Source organism: Stenella coeruleoalba (genome assembly GCF_951394435.1).
Source record: "Stenella coeruleoalba genome assembly, chromosome: 14".
Taxonomy (NCBI): Eukaryota; Metazoa; Chordata; class Mammalia; order Artiodactyla; family Delphinidae; genus Stenella; species Stenella coeruleoalba.
In genome coordinates, this window is record NC_137160.1 from 27,478,481 (window position 1) to 27,495,306 (window position 16,826).

Here is a 16,826-nt window from a genome sequence, read left to right on the forward strand (position 1 = left end):
GGTGGCTGTTGGGGTTTCTTGGCTTGTGGTCACATTACTCAATCTTGCCTCCATGGTCACATGCTTTTTCCTTTTCTGTGTCAAATCTCCCTCTACTTGTCTCTTAGAAGAACATTTGTGATTGCATTTAGGGCCCACCCAGCTAATCCAGGATAATCTCCCTATTTCAATATCCTTAACTTAATCATATCTGCAAAGACTCTTTTTCCATAAAAGATAAAATTCATGGAGTCCAGGGATTAAGACCTAGGTATCTTTGGGGTCCATTATTCAGTCTACGTCTGTGGAGAAAGTCATGATTTTCTTTTTTTTTTAATTTTATTTTTTAGAAGTATAGATGTTGCATAATGCCATACAATTTACAGATGCACAACATAGTTATCCACAATTCCCAAAGGTTACATTGCATCTATAGCCATTGCAAAATATTGGCTATAGGGCTTCCCTGGTGGCGCAGTGGTTGAGAGTCCACCTGCCGATGCAGGGGACACAGGTTTGTGCCCCGGTCTGGGAAGATCCCACATGCCATGGAGCAGCTGGGCCCGTGAGCCATGGCTGCTGAGCCTGCATGTCCGGAGCCTGTGCTCCACAACGGGAGAGGCCACAACAGTGAGAGACCCACGTACTGCAAAAGAAAAAAAAAATATTGGCTATATTCCCCGGGCTGCACAGCACATCCCTGCAACCCGTTCTATACCTAATAATTTGTACCTCCCAACCCCCATCTCTGTATTGCCACTCTCCTGTTCCTGCTCCGCACTGGTAACCACTAGTTTGTTCTCTGTATCTGTGAGTCTGCTTTTTTGTTATATTAACTAGTTTATTGTATTTTTTAGATTCCACATATAAGTGTATAAGTGATATCATACAGTATTTGTCTTTCTCTGACTTATTTCACTTAGCATAATGCCCTCCAAGTCCATCCACATTGCTGCACATGGAAAGTTTTCATTCTTTTTTATGGCCGAATAATATTTTGTTGTGTGTGTGTGTGTGTGTGTGTGTGTATCACATCATCTTTATCCATTCATCTGTTGATGGACACTTAGGTTGCATCCATATCTTGGCAATTGTAAATAATGCTGCTAGAAACAATGGGGTGTGTGTATCTTTTCGACTTAGTGTTTTTGTTTTTTTTTCATATATATACCTAGGAGTGGAATTGCTGGGTCAATTTTTGGTTTCTTGAGAAATCTCCATACTGTTTTCCACAGTAGCTGCACCAATTTGTGTTCCCACCAACAGTGTACAAGTGTTCCCTTTTCTCCACATCCTTGCCAACATTTGTTATTTGTGTTCTTTTTGATGATGGCCGTTCTGACAGGTGTGAGGTGATATCTCATTGTGGTTTTGATTTGCATTTCCCTGATGATTAGCAATGTTGAGCATCTTTTCACGTAGGCCATCTGCATTTCCTCTTTGGAAAAATGTCTATTCAGTTCTTCTGCCCATTTTTTAATCGGGTTTTTTTTTTTTGATGTTGAGTTGTATGAACTGTTCATATATGTTGGATATTGACCCCTTATTGGTCATATCATTTACAAATATTTTCTCCCATTCAGTAGGTTGTCTTTTGGTTTTGTTGATGGTTTCCTTTGCCATGCAAAGGAAAGTTAGGTCCCATTTGTTTATTTTTATATTTTTCATGATATCAAATTTAATGCCAAATACATATATAAGATAATAAAAGAACAAAAGAACCATTGTGATGTTCTGTAAAGTAGGACTAACAAATATACAGCATGTGAACAGTATAATAGGGCACCCTTTAAGATGACAGACAAGATGACAAATTACTGAGGAAGAATTGTGGTGTTGGCATTTGCTGTCTTCCTTGTATTTCTTTTTTTTTTTTTTCTTATTTTCTTTTTTTTTAACATCTTTATTGGAGTATGATTGCTTTCCAGTGGTGTGTTAGTTTCTGCTTTATAACAAAGTGAATCAGCTATACATATACATATATCCCCATATCTCTTCCTCTTGTGTCTCCCTCCCTCCCACCCTCCTCTAGGAGTTTTATAGTTTCCAGTCTTACATTTAGGTCTTCAATCCATCTTAAGTTTATTTTTGTATCTGGTGTTAGAGAATGTTCTAATTTTATTCTTTTACATGTAGCTATCCAGATGATTTTTCTTTTTGATTTATTAAAATGACTTATTAGGTTAATAAATTTCCTCATATTCAACCAACTTTTCATTCTTGGAATAAGTCCCACTCAGTCATGGTATAGTCTCTTCTTAATGTGGTAATGGATTATTTTTGCTAATATTTTATTTAGTACTTTTTGATTAATATTCATAAATGATATTAGTAAGTTTCTTTTTTATACTCTATCGAGCTTAAGTATTGTTTTATACTTGCTTTATAAAGTGAACTAATACATTGTCTTTCATTCCCGATCAATTTATGGACCTTAGAAATATGTTTTTTTTCCTGAAGATTCGGTAGAGTTCCATTCTCCTGTAAAAACATCCAGTTATGTTGCTTTTTTCTGCTCCTTGATTACTTTCTCTGTTTCTTCTAAGGAAATTGGCCTTTCTCAGCTTTCTATCTCAAATGGTGTCAATTTTGGTAAACCCTATTTTCAGAATAGGCTAATCTGTTAGTCTTTTCTTCTAAGTTTGGAGTCATACTTAGAAAAAAATCTCTTACCTCAATATTTTAAAAATATATACATTCTATATTTTCTTTTTACACGTTTGTGATTTCCATGTTTAGATCTTTAATTCATCAGATACTTATTTTAGAGTGCTGTGTTAGAAAGGGCTCTATATTTAGTTTTTGGCAAAATGAACAGTCATTGTTACAATAATATTTATTGAACAAGGCATCATTTTCTTTCTGGTTGTAAATGCTTCCTTTATCATATATTAAATCCCCATACATACATAAGGCCATTCCTGGACTGTTGTTTGTATTTTACTTACCTGATTATCAGTTCTCAATGTCATAACATAGTACTTTGAAAATTTTTGATTACTTATACTCGTTTTTGCATGGTAGGGTAAGTCTTCACTTATTCATCTTTTCAACATTTTAGGGTCTATTTTCATTCACTTATTCTTTTTAGGTTGTTTTTAAATTTTTTCCCCAAAAAATTCTTCTTTGCTTTATTTATTTTTTTAACATCTTTATTGGAGTATAATTGTTTTACAATGTTGTGTTTGTTCCTGCTGTATGACAAAGTGAGTCAGCTATATGTATACGTATATCCCCATATCTCCTCCCTCTTGCGTCTCCCTCCCACCCTCCCTATCCCACCCCTCTAGGTGGTCACAAAGCACCAAGCTGATCTCCCTGTACTATGTGGCTGCTTCCCACTACTAGCTATTTTGCATTTGGTAGTGTATATATGTCCATGCCACGCTCTCACTTCGTCCCAGCTTACCCTTCCCCCTCCCTGTGTCCTCAAGTCCATTCTCTACATCTGAGTCTTTATACCTGTCCTGCCCCTAGGTTCTTCAGAACCTTTTTTTTTTTTTTACTTTTAGATTCCATATATATGTGTTAGCATACGGTATTTGTTTTTTATCCATTCATCTGTTGATGGACACTTAGGTTGCTTCCATGTCCTGGCTATTGTAAATAGAGCTGCAATGAACATTGTGGTACCTGACTCTTTGAATTATGGTTTTCTCAGGGTATATACCCAGTAGTGGGATTGCTGGGTCATATTAGGTTGGTTTTAGAATGAACTTAAATTTAAAAAGAAATTCCATTAAGATTTTGACTGAAATTATCGTTATTTAGAAATGTATTTATTTATTTTCGACTGCATTGGGTCTTCGTTGCTGTGTGTGGGCTTATCTCTAGATGCAGTGAGTGGGGGCTACTCTTCATTGTGGTGTACAGTCTTCTCACTGTGGTGGCTTCTCCTGTTGAGGAGCACAGGCTCTAGGGGCGCGGGCTTCAGTAGTCGTGGCACGTGGGCTCAGTAGTTGTGGCGCACGGGCTTAGTTGCTCCGTGACATGTGGGATCTTCCTGGACCAGGGCTCAAACCTGTGTCCTCTGCATTGGCAGGCGGATTCTTAACCACTGCGCCACCAGGGAAGTCCCTTGATTGAAGTTATTTTAACTTGATAGGTTATGTGGGGAGAATTGAATCTTTCCAATATTGGACTTTCCCATCTTGGACTAGGATATATTTCTAAATGTTTTGAGATCTTTGTATTTTTTTAGTAATGTTTTATATTTTTCCTTCAAAAAGGCTTATTCCTAGGTATTTTATAGGTTTTATTGGCATTATGAATAGGATTTTGTGTTTTAAACTACATTTTAAGTGGTTATTATTGATATATAAGAAAACTGTTGATTTTTTAAAAAATATTTAATTCAGTTCCTAGCTTTTCACTTGATAATCTCTGGTTTCCAAGTAGATAATTATATAATCTAAAAATAATGACAATTTCTGATATTTTTGCCTCTGTCTGGAGTAAGAAAGTGGGAAAGGTGTTACCCTGGAAGTGAAGGGTATTTACAGGACTTGATAATGGTACAGAACCTTTTTTTCCTTCAATTTTTAGTGTGCAAGCTTTGATGGTGCCTAGGGACAGTGCCCCATTGCCGTTCTGGTCTTTGTGCCCTTGCGAGGAGCCTGCTGCAGGGTGGAGTCCTCACCAGCTGTGGCTCTGGTACAAAATTCAGAGTTAGCTGCTCTGGGGCAGGGCACTGGCTGGGTTCTCGGTGTCCTACAGACACCCTCCCGGTATTTCCATGGCTGCTCCAGTTTCAGCCCCTGCTGATTTGAGCTTGGGATTTTCTAGGGCTTTGCTGGGAATGTTTGTGGACTTTCTTCTGTTTTGTGTAGTTTGGAATACTGGCTTCTGACCCTGCCCATCTAGTCCTATCTGTTTTTTATATTACAGAAATTCCTACAAGTGTGCACCTTCCTCATTGGGCCCTTTCCTATTTTCTGCTGTTGCTGTGGATCATTTGTTATTTTAGTGGGGCCTGGGAACAGACGAGAGAGAAACAAGACTTCAATTTGCCATCTTTAAGGGATGGACGTAGGGAGAAAGACTTCAGGTTATAAAAGCAATGTAAGGATATTATAGAAAATGTAGAAAATATGGAAGCATGCTAAGAAGAGAATTGCTTTCAACATTTGGGTGCACATCCTTCTAGTCATTTTTTTTCCCTATGTGGAGTTTTTGCATTGCACACTTTCTCCGGTTTATCTTTCACTTAAAGTATTTTCAGTTGAGTAGAGTTGCCTTTGTAATTGACCTGCTGACTTGACAGGAGGGACACTTAGACATGTGAAAATGTCAAGTGTGGATCCAGTCTAGACAGAGCTGGGGCTGTGGGCTCGTAGAACAAGGCTGGCATGGGAACTGGGGTGGGGTCTTATTCTTGCCTTCACAATCCATTATTATTGCTTAAGAGAAGGCTTAAGGGCACAACCACTGTAATGACTTTGACTTTAGGTTTTTCATGCCTGAAAATGGCAGTTTCCATATCCTTTGCTGAGGTATCCCTGACATCTTTCCAGCTGCTTCCTCAGATGGCGACATACTTACTTTTGAATAGCTAACAGCTACATTTATTTCACTGTTGTCTGCTTTCAGTGAAAAAAAAAATTGTATTGTTCAAACACATATGCTTTTTTGTTTATGTGGCCTGGTCTTGAAAAATCTTGATGTGTCTGCCTTAATTCCTTTAGTTTGTGAAGCACTTGATAAACTCAAAGTACATTATCTCATTTGGTCCTTCCAATACCCCCATTTTATAGTCTAGTAAGGAGGGATTGAGCTACTTAGCTCCAAGTCACATAGCTTGTGTGTGGTAGAACCAGGGCTCACACCCAAGTGTGGCGTTAAAGCCTGCGTATGTCCCATTTAGAACTGTAGGGAAGTAGGCTGACTGGCAAAAAGTTAGATTTGGTTCTTATCCTCAAACAAGAGAAGCTGTGTGGTCGAGTGGTTTCAGAGTACAGAGCCACAGTTTCTTGTCCTGTAAAATGAAGATAATAATTATACTTAGGTCATAGGATTGTTACAAGAATTAAACAAAATGTCCCATGCAAAATACTTGGTATGCTATTTGGAACACAGCAAACATTCACTGTATATTGGCCTGAATTATTAATATTAATTAACAATAATCAATCCATATTTGCAGACAAGGTGAGTTTGATCCATTTAGTTTTACCTCTTCTAGTAAAAGAGATAGGAAAGAAAGATCAAGGTTGAGAACAGAGGGAGGTAAAATGAAGTCCTCGGTCTTTATCCCAAGTCTTCTGTTGCCATATAGCTTTTAATAAATAATGGAGATTTGAATAATATTGTTGGTTGAGAGTTCAGATCTTTCATTGTGGCTGGAGGAAGTGATAAGGAGAACTCCTTTTCCTTGTGTCTTATTTTCTCCAGCTGTAAACGTGGAAATAGCTCCTGTCTCACTGTGTTTATATGGAGCATACTGTGGTCCTTTAATGCAAAGTATAGTACATTAACACATCCCATGGCCAGTCTTCAAACAAACTCAACCTTTGTGTGTAATGCAAAGTCAGTGCCTTCTCCCCATTCTAATGGGGCTCTCTCGGCTTCCAAAGGGCACCAATGCCAATTTGCATTTTTTACTCAAAATTGGAGGTTATAAAATAAAATGCAAACCATGGAGAGTCTTCCCTGGCCTCTTCTCCTTTGCATTTACTAACAGTCATTCTTTCCTGCCCCATTCTGCTGTGTTCTCTAGTTTCACATGCAAGTATCCTGCTTTCCTCAAGGCAGGAGCCATGATTGTTCTATCGTCTTTTGTAATTTCTATGGCAGCAGTTCTCAAACGGCATTACAGTCCTTGGAAGAGTGTAAGAAGTGGCGACTCCCCCACCCAAGGTTCAGAATCAGCAGGTCTGGGGTGAGAACTGGGGGACTGCCCGTTTACCAAGCTGCTTGGGTGATTCTGGCACAGGTGGTCCTTGGAGCCCACATCTAGAGAAACTGAAACCGTGTAGCAGATGCCATGATAGGATGGACGTGAGGTGCAGCACAGAACTGGATGTGGGGACGCTCTGGTGGTAGCACCATAATTCTGATGGTGGCTTTGGAGGCTGCAGGTATCTTTTGCTTCCCCTCTGCCTTCCCCTTCTGCCTAGTGGCCACATGGTAGAAAAGGTCTCTGGAAACAAGTTCTCAGAGGCCCCTGCAACATGAGCCTCAGGGCTGGGCAGGAAGGAGGAGTACATGTGCCTGGATTGAGGGAGACCAGACCTGAGTGTTAGGGGTGGGTTGGGGGAGCTGGCGGCAGTGGAGTTATCCTCCACCAGGCAGCCCACGGAGATTTCCTTCTCTGAACCCACACCACCACCTGGTCTGGACTGGCCGCTGGCATCACAGCAAGACTGTTTTTATTATTCTTTGGATCACACATCTCCTGGATGCGGCACACATGTGCTCATTGCTGGACCTGGCAAAATTTTTGTCTTAAAGAAATTTAAGTGGCTTTATTTATTTTTTTCAATTAATTTATTTATTTGGCTGCATTGGGTCTTAGTTGCGGCACCCAGGATCTTCGCTGCAGTGTGCAGCCTTCTCTCTAGCTGCGGGCATGAGGGCTCCAGAGTGCGTGGGCTCAGTAGTTGTGGTGCGCGGGCTCAGTAGTTGCGGCACATGGGCTTAGTTGCCCCACGGCATGTGGGATCTTAGTTCCCTGACCAGGGATTGAACCTGCGTCCCTTGCATTGAAAGGCGGATTCTTAACCACTGGACCACCAGGGAAGTCCCTTAAGTGGCTTTATGATTAAAATACTAATCCACTGATTAAAACTTGAATGCAAAAAAAACCAAACAAACAAAAAACTTGAATGCTATTTACCTCTTTATAATTTGAGCATTATTAAACCTTACATTCTGGGTCTTTGGGAGGTTGCTGTGTGGTTGGATCTGCCCCTCCTTCTTTTTCATCTCCCTGCCTCACCCGGGACTCCAAGACCGGATCAATTTTCAAGGCTTATCTACCTCTGTTCCTTCTAGTGACTGCCTCCCTCCCATTATTCTTCTGACTCCTAATGAATTTTTTTTGGGCTTTTAATTTTTTGAGGTGTAATTTACATAAGATGAAGCACACAGATCGAGTTTTGAAAACTGCATATTCCTGTACAACTCACACCTCTATGGAAAGATCTTGATTGGATGTGTTTCCATCATTCCAGGAAGTTCCCTCATGGCTCTTCCCAGTCCACCGTCAATTTCTCCCCTGACTCAGGCAGTCACTGTTCTTACTTCTTTTACCATAGAAGTAAGTCCTAGAACTGCTTTCCTGTCCTAGAACTTCATATAAACGGGATCATGCAGTAAGTACTTTTTGCATCTAGCATCTTTCATTAGCATAATGTTTTTGAGATTCATCCATGTTGTTTCAGTGTCAGTAGTTCTTTCCTTTTTATTGCTGTGTAGTATTCCATTGTATGAATATACCACACATTGTTTATCATCCATCGACTGTTAGGCATTGGGTTGTTTCCAGTTTGGGGCTATTGTGAGTAAAAGTCCTATGAACCTTCTTGTAGAGGTCTTTTTGTGGACATATGTTTTTCTTTCACTTGGATAAATGTTTTGGAGTAGAACTTTGGGTCATATGATATGTGCATGTTTAGCTTTTTGAGAAATTCCCATTTTTTTCAAAATGATTGTACCATTTTCACACTCCCAGAATAAGAGTTCTGATAGTTCAACATCCTTGCCTACATTCAGTGTTGACTTTTTAATTTCAGCTGTTCTAGTGGGCATGAAGTAGATATCATTGTGACTTTAATTTGAATTTCCCTGTCATGTTAAGCAACTTTTCATGAGTTTTTTGGCCAAAGAAATATCTTTTATGAAGTGTTTATGAAGTTCAAGTATTATGCCCAGTTTTTATTGGGTTGCTTATATTTTTATTAATTTGAAGTTCTTTATATGTTCTGGTTACAAGTCCTTTGACAGACATATGTATTGTGAATATCTTCTCCCAGCATGTGGCTTGCCATTTAATTTTCTTAATAATCTCCTTTGATGAGCAGAGGTTTTTAATTTTGATGAAGTCCAGTTTTTCAGTTTTTTCTTTAGCAGTTCGTATTTTTTGTGTCCTCTCTAGGAAATCTTTTCCTGCCTCAAGGCCTCAAAGGTACTTGCCTATACTAATAAACCAAAACTTTATATTTTGCTTTTGCATCTGAGTCTGTGACCCATAGCACATTAATTGTGTGTGCTTTGTGTGCAGTGGGAGCAGTGGGGGCAGTGAGCAAAGACTCTTCTCTCCCCAGCTTTATGCAGTTGTCCCAGGACCACTTGTGGAAAAGACTGTCATTTCTCCCACTGAGTGGCTTTGACACCTTTTGGAAAGTCAATTGACATGTGAGTCTATTCCTAGGTTGTATTCTGTTCCATTGATCTACTTGTCTGTCCTCAGATCAGTACTGTACTGTTTTGATTACTATAACTTCCCTGCAAGTTTTGAAGTCAGGTGGTATGTAAAAAAACTGTTTGTTCTAGGTCCTTTAATTCCATATAAATTTTAGGCTAACTGGCAAATTTCTACAGAAAAGACTTTTGGGATTTTCATGGGATTGTGTTGAATCTGTAGATCAATTTGGAGAAAACTGATGTTTTAACAATATTTACTCTTTCAATCGACAAACATGGTCTACCTTTATTTTCATTTCTTTCAGCAAAACATTGTAATTTTCAGTGAAGAAATCTTGTATTGTATAACCGTTTAAGCATTTATTCCTGAATTTATTTAAGCATTTATTCCTGAATATTTTATATCCTGAATATTTTATTCCTGAATAAATATTTATATCCTGAATATTTAATATTCCTGAATATTTTATATCCTTAATGCCATTTAAATGATTTTGCTACTGGTATATAGAAATATAATTGATTTCTGTGTATTGACTTTGTGCCCTGCAATGCTGTTACATTTATTAGTTCTAGTCATTTTGGGGAGTAAATTTCTGTGAATACAATCATGTTGTCTGAAAATAAAGGCAGTTTTACTATTTCCTTTCCAACAAGTATGTTCTTTATCTTTTTCTTGCTTTATTTCCTCCTTGTTAGGAGGAAAGTATTCAGTCTTTTCACCATTAAGTTGTTAGCTCTAGGTTTCTGTAGATGTCCTTTGTCAGACTGAGGACATTGATAATTTGTGTTTTTTCTTTCTGTCTCTCTTGTTTTTTGATCAACCCAGCTATAGGTTTTCCGATTTTATTAAGCTTTTCAAGGGACTAACTTTTGGTTTCATTAATTTTCTTTATTGTTTGTCCATTTATCTTTTTTAAAAAAATTAATTTATTTTTATTTATTTGGCTGCGCTGGGTCTTGGTTGTGGCACATGGGATCTTTGTTGCAGCATGTGAGATCTTTAGTTGTGGTATGTGGAATCTTTAGTTGTGGCATGCGGAATCTTTAGCTGTGTCATGCGAACTCTTAGTTGTGTCATGTGGGATCTAGTTCCCTGAGCAGGGATCGAACCCGGGCCCCCTGCATTGGGAGCATGAAGCCTTAGCCACTGGACCACCAGGGAAGTCCCTGTTTGGCCATTTCTATTGTATTTCATTGTGTTCTACTATTTTTATTTCCTTTCTTCTAGTTACTGCAAATTTAAATTTGTTCTTCTTTTTGTAGTTCCATAAAGTGAAAGCTTAGGTCGTTAATTTTAAAAACTTTTTTTCTTGTCTAATATTAGCATTTGGAGCTACAAGTTTCCCTATACGAAGATTTTCCCTAGAGGAAAATTCCCTGTAGAAAAAGCACTGTTTTTCTGCATCTCATAAATTTTGATGTGTTGTTTTCTTCACTGTCAGTTGGTTTGAAATGTCTTCTGATTTCTCGTGTGAATTCCAGTCACTTTAAAAGATTCAATTTAAATCTTACGTCTTCTCTTTTCTGATGACTCTAGCCTATTTTCCTCTTTTCCACCTCATTCATTATATGTTTTCTCTGTATACTTTTATACTCTGTTTTAGTCTCTCATTTTTTTTTATGCATACACATTTGTTTTATGTGTGTGTCTTTTACTGACTCCCAAAATGAATGATAGTCTCTTTGATTACAGGAACTCCATCGTATGCTGACTCTGTAAACTTTTTAGTACCTTGTCTGTAGTTGGCATACAATTAACAGACATTTCTTAAGCACCATTAATGTAGGAGCTATTGTGGATGATAAAGGTTGGGTATAATCCAGATACGCTTTAACTAATTTTTAAAAGATATTAACTAACGACACAAAATAATATATAATAAAAACCAAATGAGAGGAGATGTCATTAAACACTCCAGGTTCTCTGAAGAGGAAGAGGAGACTGTAGGACAAATTATTTGAGGAGGATTTCAGAGAGGACTTGGGATTTGAAGTGGCCCTGAAACAGAGGTGGGATTTAAGTGAAGATGGAGGAAATGCCATTCCCACTGTGGGAAAATCATGTGCAATGGTCCTGAGGTATAAATGTACACTGCCCATTTGGAGGATGGGGAGAGACCAGCATGGGAAAACTAGGGGACAGAAGTCAGGGCTACTGTGAAGCAGGATATGGAGGTATGTGTTTGGCATACTCTTTTTTTTTTTTTTTTTTTGCGGTACGCGGGCCTCTCACTGTTGTGGCCTCTCCCATTGCGGAGCACAGGCTCTGGATGCGCAGGCTCAGCGGCCATGGCTCACGGGCCCAGCTGCTCCGCAGCATGTGGGATCTTCCCGGACCGGGGCACGAACCCGTGTCCCCTGCATCGGCAGGCGGACTCTCAACCACTGCGCCACCAGGGAAGCCCTGGCATACTCATTTTTGGTGGCAAATCTGCTGTGCCACCTTGGTGCTCACAGTTTTCTTTCCTGCTTGGCCCTCTTACTCTGCATCTGCCAGTCAGAGCTCCTCAGCAGTGCTTTCTGAGTAGCGTGGGAAGGAGTTTCCAGGCCAAATCCCCTGCCTCTTGGCACTTGGACTTAGGCACTCTTTGTTGCCTCTTGGCTCTTGGACTTAGGCACTCTTTGTTTTCTCTTGGAGATTTTCTTTCTTGGTTGCCTCTGGAGTCCAGTCACTCCTCTGAAGCAGCAGGTGTGGTTTTTCAAGGCTGGTGGCCAGGAGGAGGCCTGGTGATTTGGTTCGTTTCCAGGAAATCTTGTTCTAGCTCCACCCTCCCTGCCCAGTTCAAAGAGTGTCCACACCCTTAATTAAGAAAAAGGAAACCACCTTTTCCAAATGAATATCAAAAAACAGAGAACCTAAGTGTACTTCTCTGGGAAGATCAAAGCACTTCCGTCCACAAACCAATATTGACATTGACCCTTTGTACCCGTTCATTCACTCAGGAGCCTTTGTTTTCATCATTCTCTTCTAATGCATCTGGCTGGGAACACAATAGACATTTACATCCCACAGAATTTTACTGTAGACCTTTGGTTTGCATAATCTTAAGCTAAATGTTTTGGATGTGTGTGTGTGTGTGTGCAGGACTGGTCTGAGACTTGGGAGAAGCTGCAGGCTCTTGCAGTAGTGTTGGGCCAACAAGGCTACTCACAAGGTGGGTAGCAAACAGCAAATTCAGAAGCTGGACAGTCTGAGAGTCCAGAAGAGGGAGCATTAGGGCTACTCAGGAAAGGCTTCCAGAAACCTCGGGGGTGGAGGGACTGAATTTAGATTCAGGAGGGGATAATGTAAGCATCGTCTTAGAGTTGCCACTGAACACCGCATTTCAGGGGGGCAGTTAGAAGCCTACCCCGCTGAGACAGAAGGGCGTGTGTGGAGGGGGTGGGTGGAGAAATGAAGCTTTGGTGGAGGCTATTTCTCTAGGCTTCCCGAGGCCGAAATCGATCCTCAAACAGTAGCCAGAACCCGTAGAATTAAATGTATTTCTAACTAAGATTTATTTGTATGCCCATGTGTAAAATTTATTATACTTATAATAATCCACTTTTTAAAATGCAGTGTGAGTTATGGCTAGTTAAGTTTCTGAGGTTGAAATCAGCCTCAGGCCTTGGTCCTGCTGGGTCTCTCTGGGACCCCTGTCTGCTCAGCCAGGCCATGAGGAGTGGCAGCAAATGGAAGAGAGAAATCCTGCTTCTCTAGTGTCCAGGGCTGGGCAGAGAGGTATCTTCAGGGGGTCCCACCCCCACTCAATGGCACAGAAGAACCTTCTTCAGCAGATGGAGTGTAGGGAGGCTAGGCTGGGGCTGGGTCAGTTCAAAGCTCCGCAGGGCACACCCAGTGGCAGCCTAACCAACCTCCCTAAGGGACTGGAGTCTGGATCAGACCACCTATTATATGCATTTGGAGGGTAGAAACCAGGAAACCAGCCGCATTAGGGGACACTTTAGGGGTATTCTTTAAAGCTCCTGATTTGTTGGTTTGGGGAGCTGAGGGCACTTTGATTTTTAAAATATACTGCATCCGGGACTACTGCTTTGGGAGACTCAGGCAGCTTCCTCCAACTCCAGAGCACGTAGTAGAATAAAATAGGAATAAATGGCTGCTTAAAATTTTAAAAAAATTCCTTTCCCCCAAAGTGGGGCCAGCCCATCGGGGCCTGCTGGCTGCTGGGCTTAGCTTCCTGCTGCAGCGGGAAGCCGGCCTCCCTCTCGCAATGCTGGGGCGTGGCTCAACAGTGCCCTCGACCCTCACACCAGGCTTCTTGGCTTTGGGAAGAGATGTCAGGGTCAAGCTCTGTGACAGGTGTGAGGACACAGTGAACACTGTGTATCCCTGGTTAAAATGGACCTGTGGTGTAACTGAGTTTCCCCCCGTGGGATAGAGGGTCACTCAGCAGAAGGCTGGACGGGGGCTCAGTTCCTGCTCCCTGCCTGGCCTGATCAGGGCATGTGGGGACCCAGGGAGGGGCCCCAAGCCCAGCCAGCTCCCTCGTCCATGTGCCTCTCAGTCCTCTGTCACTTCCTTCCTGTTTCGTGGCCCCATGGTTTCATAATTTTAAAAACTCTTCCATAGCTACATGCACTCTGAACTTCTTCTATTTTGTCCTTTTTGGTCACATGTGCCTTGGAGGTAAGTGTTTCAGCAACTCCCCATGGCCAGCTTCCCTGTGCCCTGCCCTGTCCACGCTTCAGGCCTCGGGGCTGCCGTCACCGCACTCCCCGTCTCACACAGTGTTGTTTTTCTCACCAGAGTTCAGACATCCTCAGCAGCATTGGCTATGAGACCATCATCCAGCATCTGAACACTGGCCGCAAGAACTGCAAAGAGTTTGAAGACTTTTTAAAAGAAAGGTACATGTTGTTTCTCTCTGAAGACAGAGGGTGGACAAAACACTCCCACACAGACAAGGACAGTTTACTGGTTTTGTTTGTTTTTAATGGTCCACAAAACCCTCTGTTGTAAAGTTATGGAAGGATCCCCAAGAAGTAAATGATATCTTTGTCCTAAAGCTTTTAGGAAGCTGTTCAAGAGATAAGATTTATGAATGAAACAGCAAACAAAATATAATAAAATACTAAGTTTTGTGATACGTATGATACTGAAAGACCTCACGGGAGAGGAGAGCTTGGGACGACTGGCAAAAACGGAGGGCCAGCGTCATGGACGAGGAGATCTTGAAGTGTCCCTTAACTCGAGGAAGAGATGGCTTTGGTCTGTGGAGGAACACCCAGGTGTCTATGGGAGGGCGGCAAGCAGGGCCTGTGCAGTGACAGGGAGGCAGAGCCTGGCTCAGAGACCACTGAGCTGCGGTGGTGGGAAAGATGCAGGTGCCAGTGGTGGTGCTCCGCAGGGTGGTGGGCTTGGTGGCCTGAGGGGATCTGGCATGCTTTAGAGGATTCCCTCCGCTCCCCTTCTCTTCCCTTCCTTTCCTTTTTTTTTTTTTTTTGCGGTACGCAGGCCTCTCACTGTTGTGGCCTCTCCCGTTGCGGAGCACAGGCTCTGGACGTGCAGGCTCAGCAGCTATGGCTCACGGGCCCTGCCGCTCCGCGGCATGTGGGATCCTCCCAGACTGGGACACGAACCCGTGTCCCCTGCATCAGCAGGCGGACTCTCAACCACTGCGCCACCAGGGAAGCCCAAAATGCATCCTTTTTTACAACTAGAGTCAGTTTCAGGTGTGTTTCACTCTACATTATCAGGAGTGGGCAAAAAGTTTAGAAATAGAATCCAAGAGTAGAGGCCCAAGAAAACACAGGATTCTTGCTCAAGCTATGGTAGTGAGGGGAAGGTATTGTATAAGATCAGAAGGGCAGAAAAGAATTCGCGCGCATGGTTTCAGAGCAAGTAGATAGGGTTGCCCACAGTACCAGGAGCAAGGTAAACCCAAATGACGCAACAGCCGTGCAAATTACCTCGGCCAAAAAAAAGGAGGGAGAGAAGAAGGGAGAGAGGGAGGAAGGAAGATATGAAGTCAAAAAGAGCAAAAGAACCAGGGCCCCAAACTCAAGAACAGATAGACAAAGCCACTCCAAAATCTGGGTAACTGATCCCAAGTAGAAAATTTACCAAAAGGGAATAATAAAAGTATTCAGAGAGAGAATCCAGGAAAAATTTCATGGAATGTAGAAGAACTAAATAGATCTGAAGGACACACACTATAAACCAGGAAACATTGATACACAGTAATCAATATTGATTATGATTATTTAAGAGTCAACATTAACATTCATCCTGGTTAAGTTATTTAGTTAAAGAAAGAATACTTCAAGTATCTAGGAAAGAAATGAACCAAGTTTTTGAAATAGGAATGAGCAGCAGGGAATCTGGATGGCCTTGGGTTTCTCTTCAATGACGGAAGCCAATGGAACAAGTTCAGCAGAGTTCTGAGGGAAAGTTTAAGAACATTCATTACACCAGTGAGGTTGTCATTCAGATATAAAGGCCACACCATCATCAAAAAATCTACAAATAATAAATGTTGGAGAGGGTGTGGAGAAAAGGGAACCCTCCTACACTGTTGGTAAGGATGTAAATTGGTGCAGCCACTGTGGAGAACAGTATGGGGGTTCCTCAAAAAACTAAAAATTGAGTTACCGTATGATCCAGCAGTCCCATTCTGGAGCATATATCTGGAAGAGACGAAGACTCTAATTTGAAAAGATACATGCACCCCAGGGTTCATTGCAGCACTATTTACAAGAGCCAAGACATGGAAGCAACCTAAATGTCCATCAACAGATGAATGGATAAAGAACCTGTGGTACATATATATACAATGGAACACTACTCAGTCGTAGAAAAGAATAAAATAGTGCCATTTGCGGCAACATGGATCAACCTAGAGATTATCATACTAAGTGAAGTAAGACAGAGAAAGACAAATATCCTATGATAACACTTACAGGTGGAATCTAGAAAAGATAAAAATAAACTTATTTACAAAACAGAAACAGACTCACAGACATAGAAAACAAACTTATTATGGTTACCAAAGGAGAAAGGTGGGGGGAGGATAAATTAGGTGTGTGAGGTTAACAGATACACACTACTATATATAAAATAGATAAACAACAAGTACCTACTGTATAGCACTGGGAACTATATTAGATATCTTGTAATAACCTGTAATGGAAAAGAAACTGAAAAATAACATATATAGATATATGTATATGTATAACTGAATCACTTCGCTGTACGCCTGAAAGTAACACAACCTGGTAAATCAACTATACTTCAATAAAAAGTAAAAAATAATAATTTCAAATGTGAAGGCCACAGGTAAATGGTTTCAAATATGAAAGAACTCAGGAAATACTGATGCCCTCCCTTCTGAGCCATTTTGGCAAAAGGTCACAAAGTGATGAAATTCAGCCAAAAGATCACAAAGTGAAGAAATGAACCAAAATACAAATCTTAGGGATGGAAAAGCTATGGTAATAGGACTGGTAGTGAGCATCACATCCATTTTAATAAATAGTTA

General features: G+C 41.0%; 1 protein-coding gene across 3 annotated transcripts in view; it reads left to right on the plus strand.

Annotated features, from left to right (window-relative positions):
- PSTPIP2 (proline-serine-threonine phosphatase interacting protein 2) overlaps window positions 1–16,826 on the plus strand; it is an 83,251-nt gene that overhangs the window by 36,994 nt on the left and 29,431 nt on the right. For 2 of the 3 annotated variants that reach the window (XM_079942753.1, XM_079942755.1), the window contains exon 2: window positions 14,096–14,196. In XM_079942753.1, coding sequence (XP_079798879.1) covers window positions 14,096–14,196 — 101 coding nt within the window. Of the gene's footprint in view, window positions 1–14,095; window positions 14,197–14,495; window positions 14,558–16,826 lie in introns of those variants that run through there. The other variant, XM_079942754.1, reaches the window with a different exon arrangement.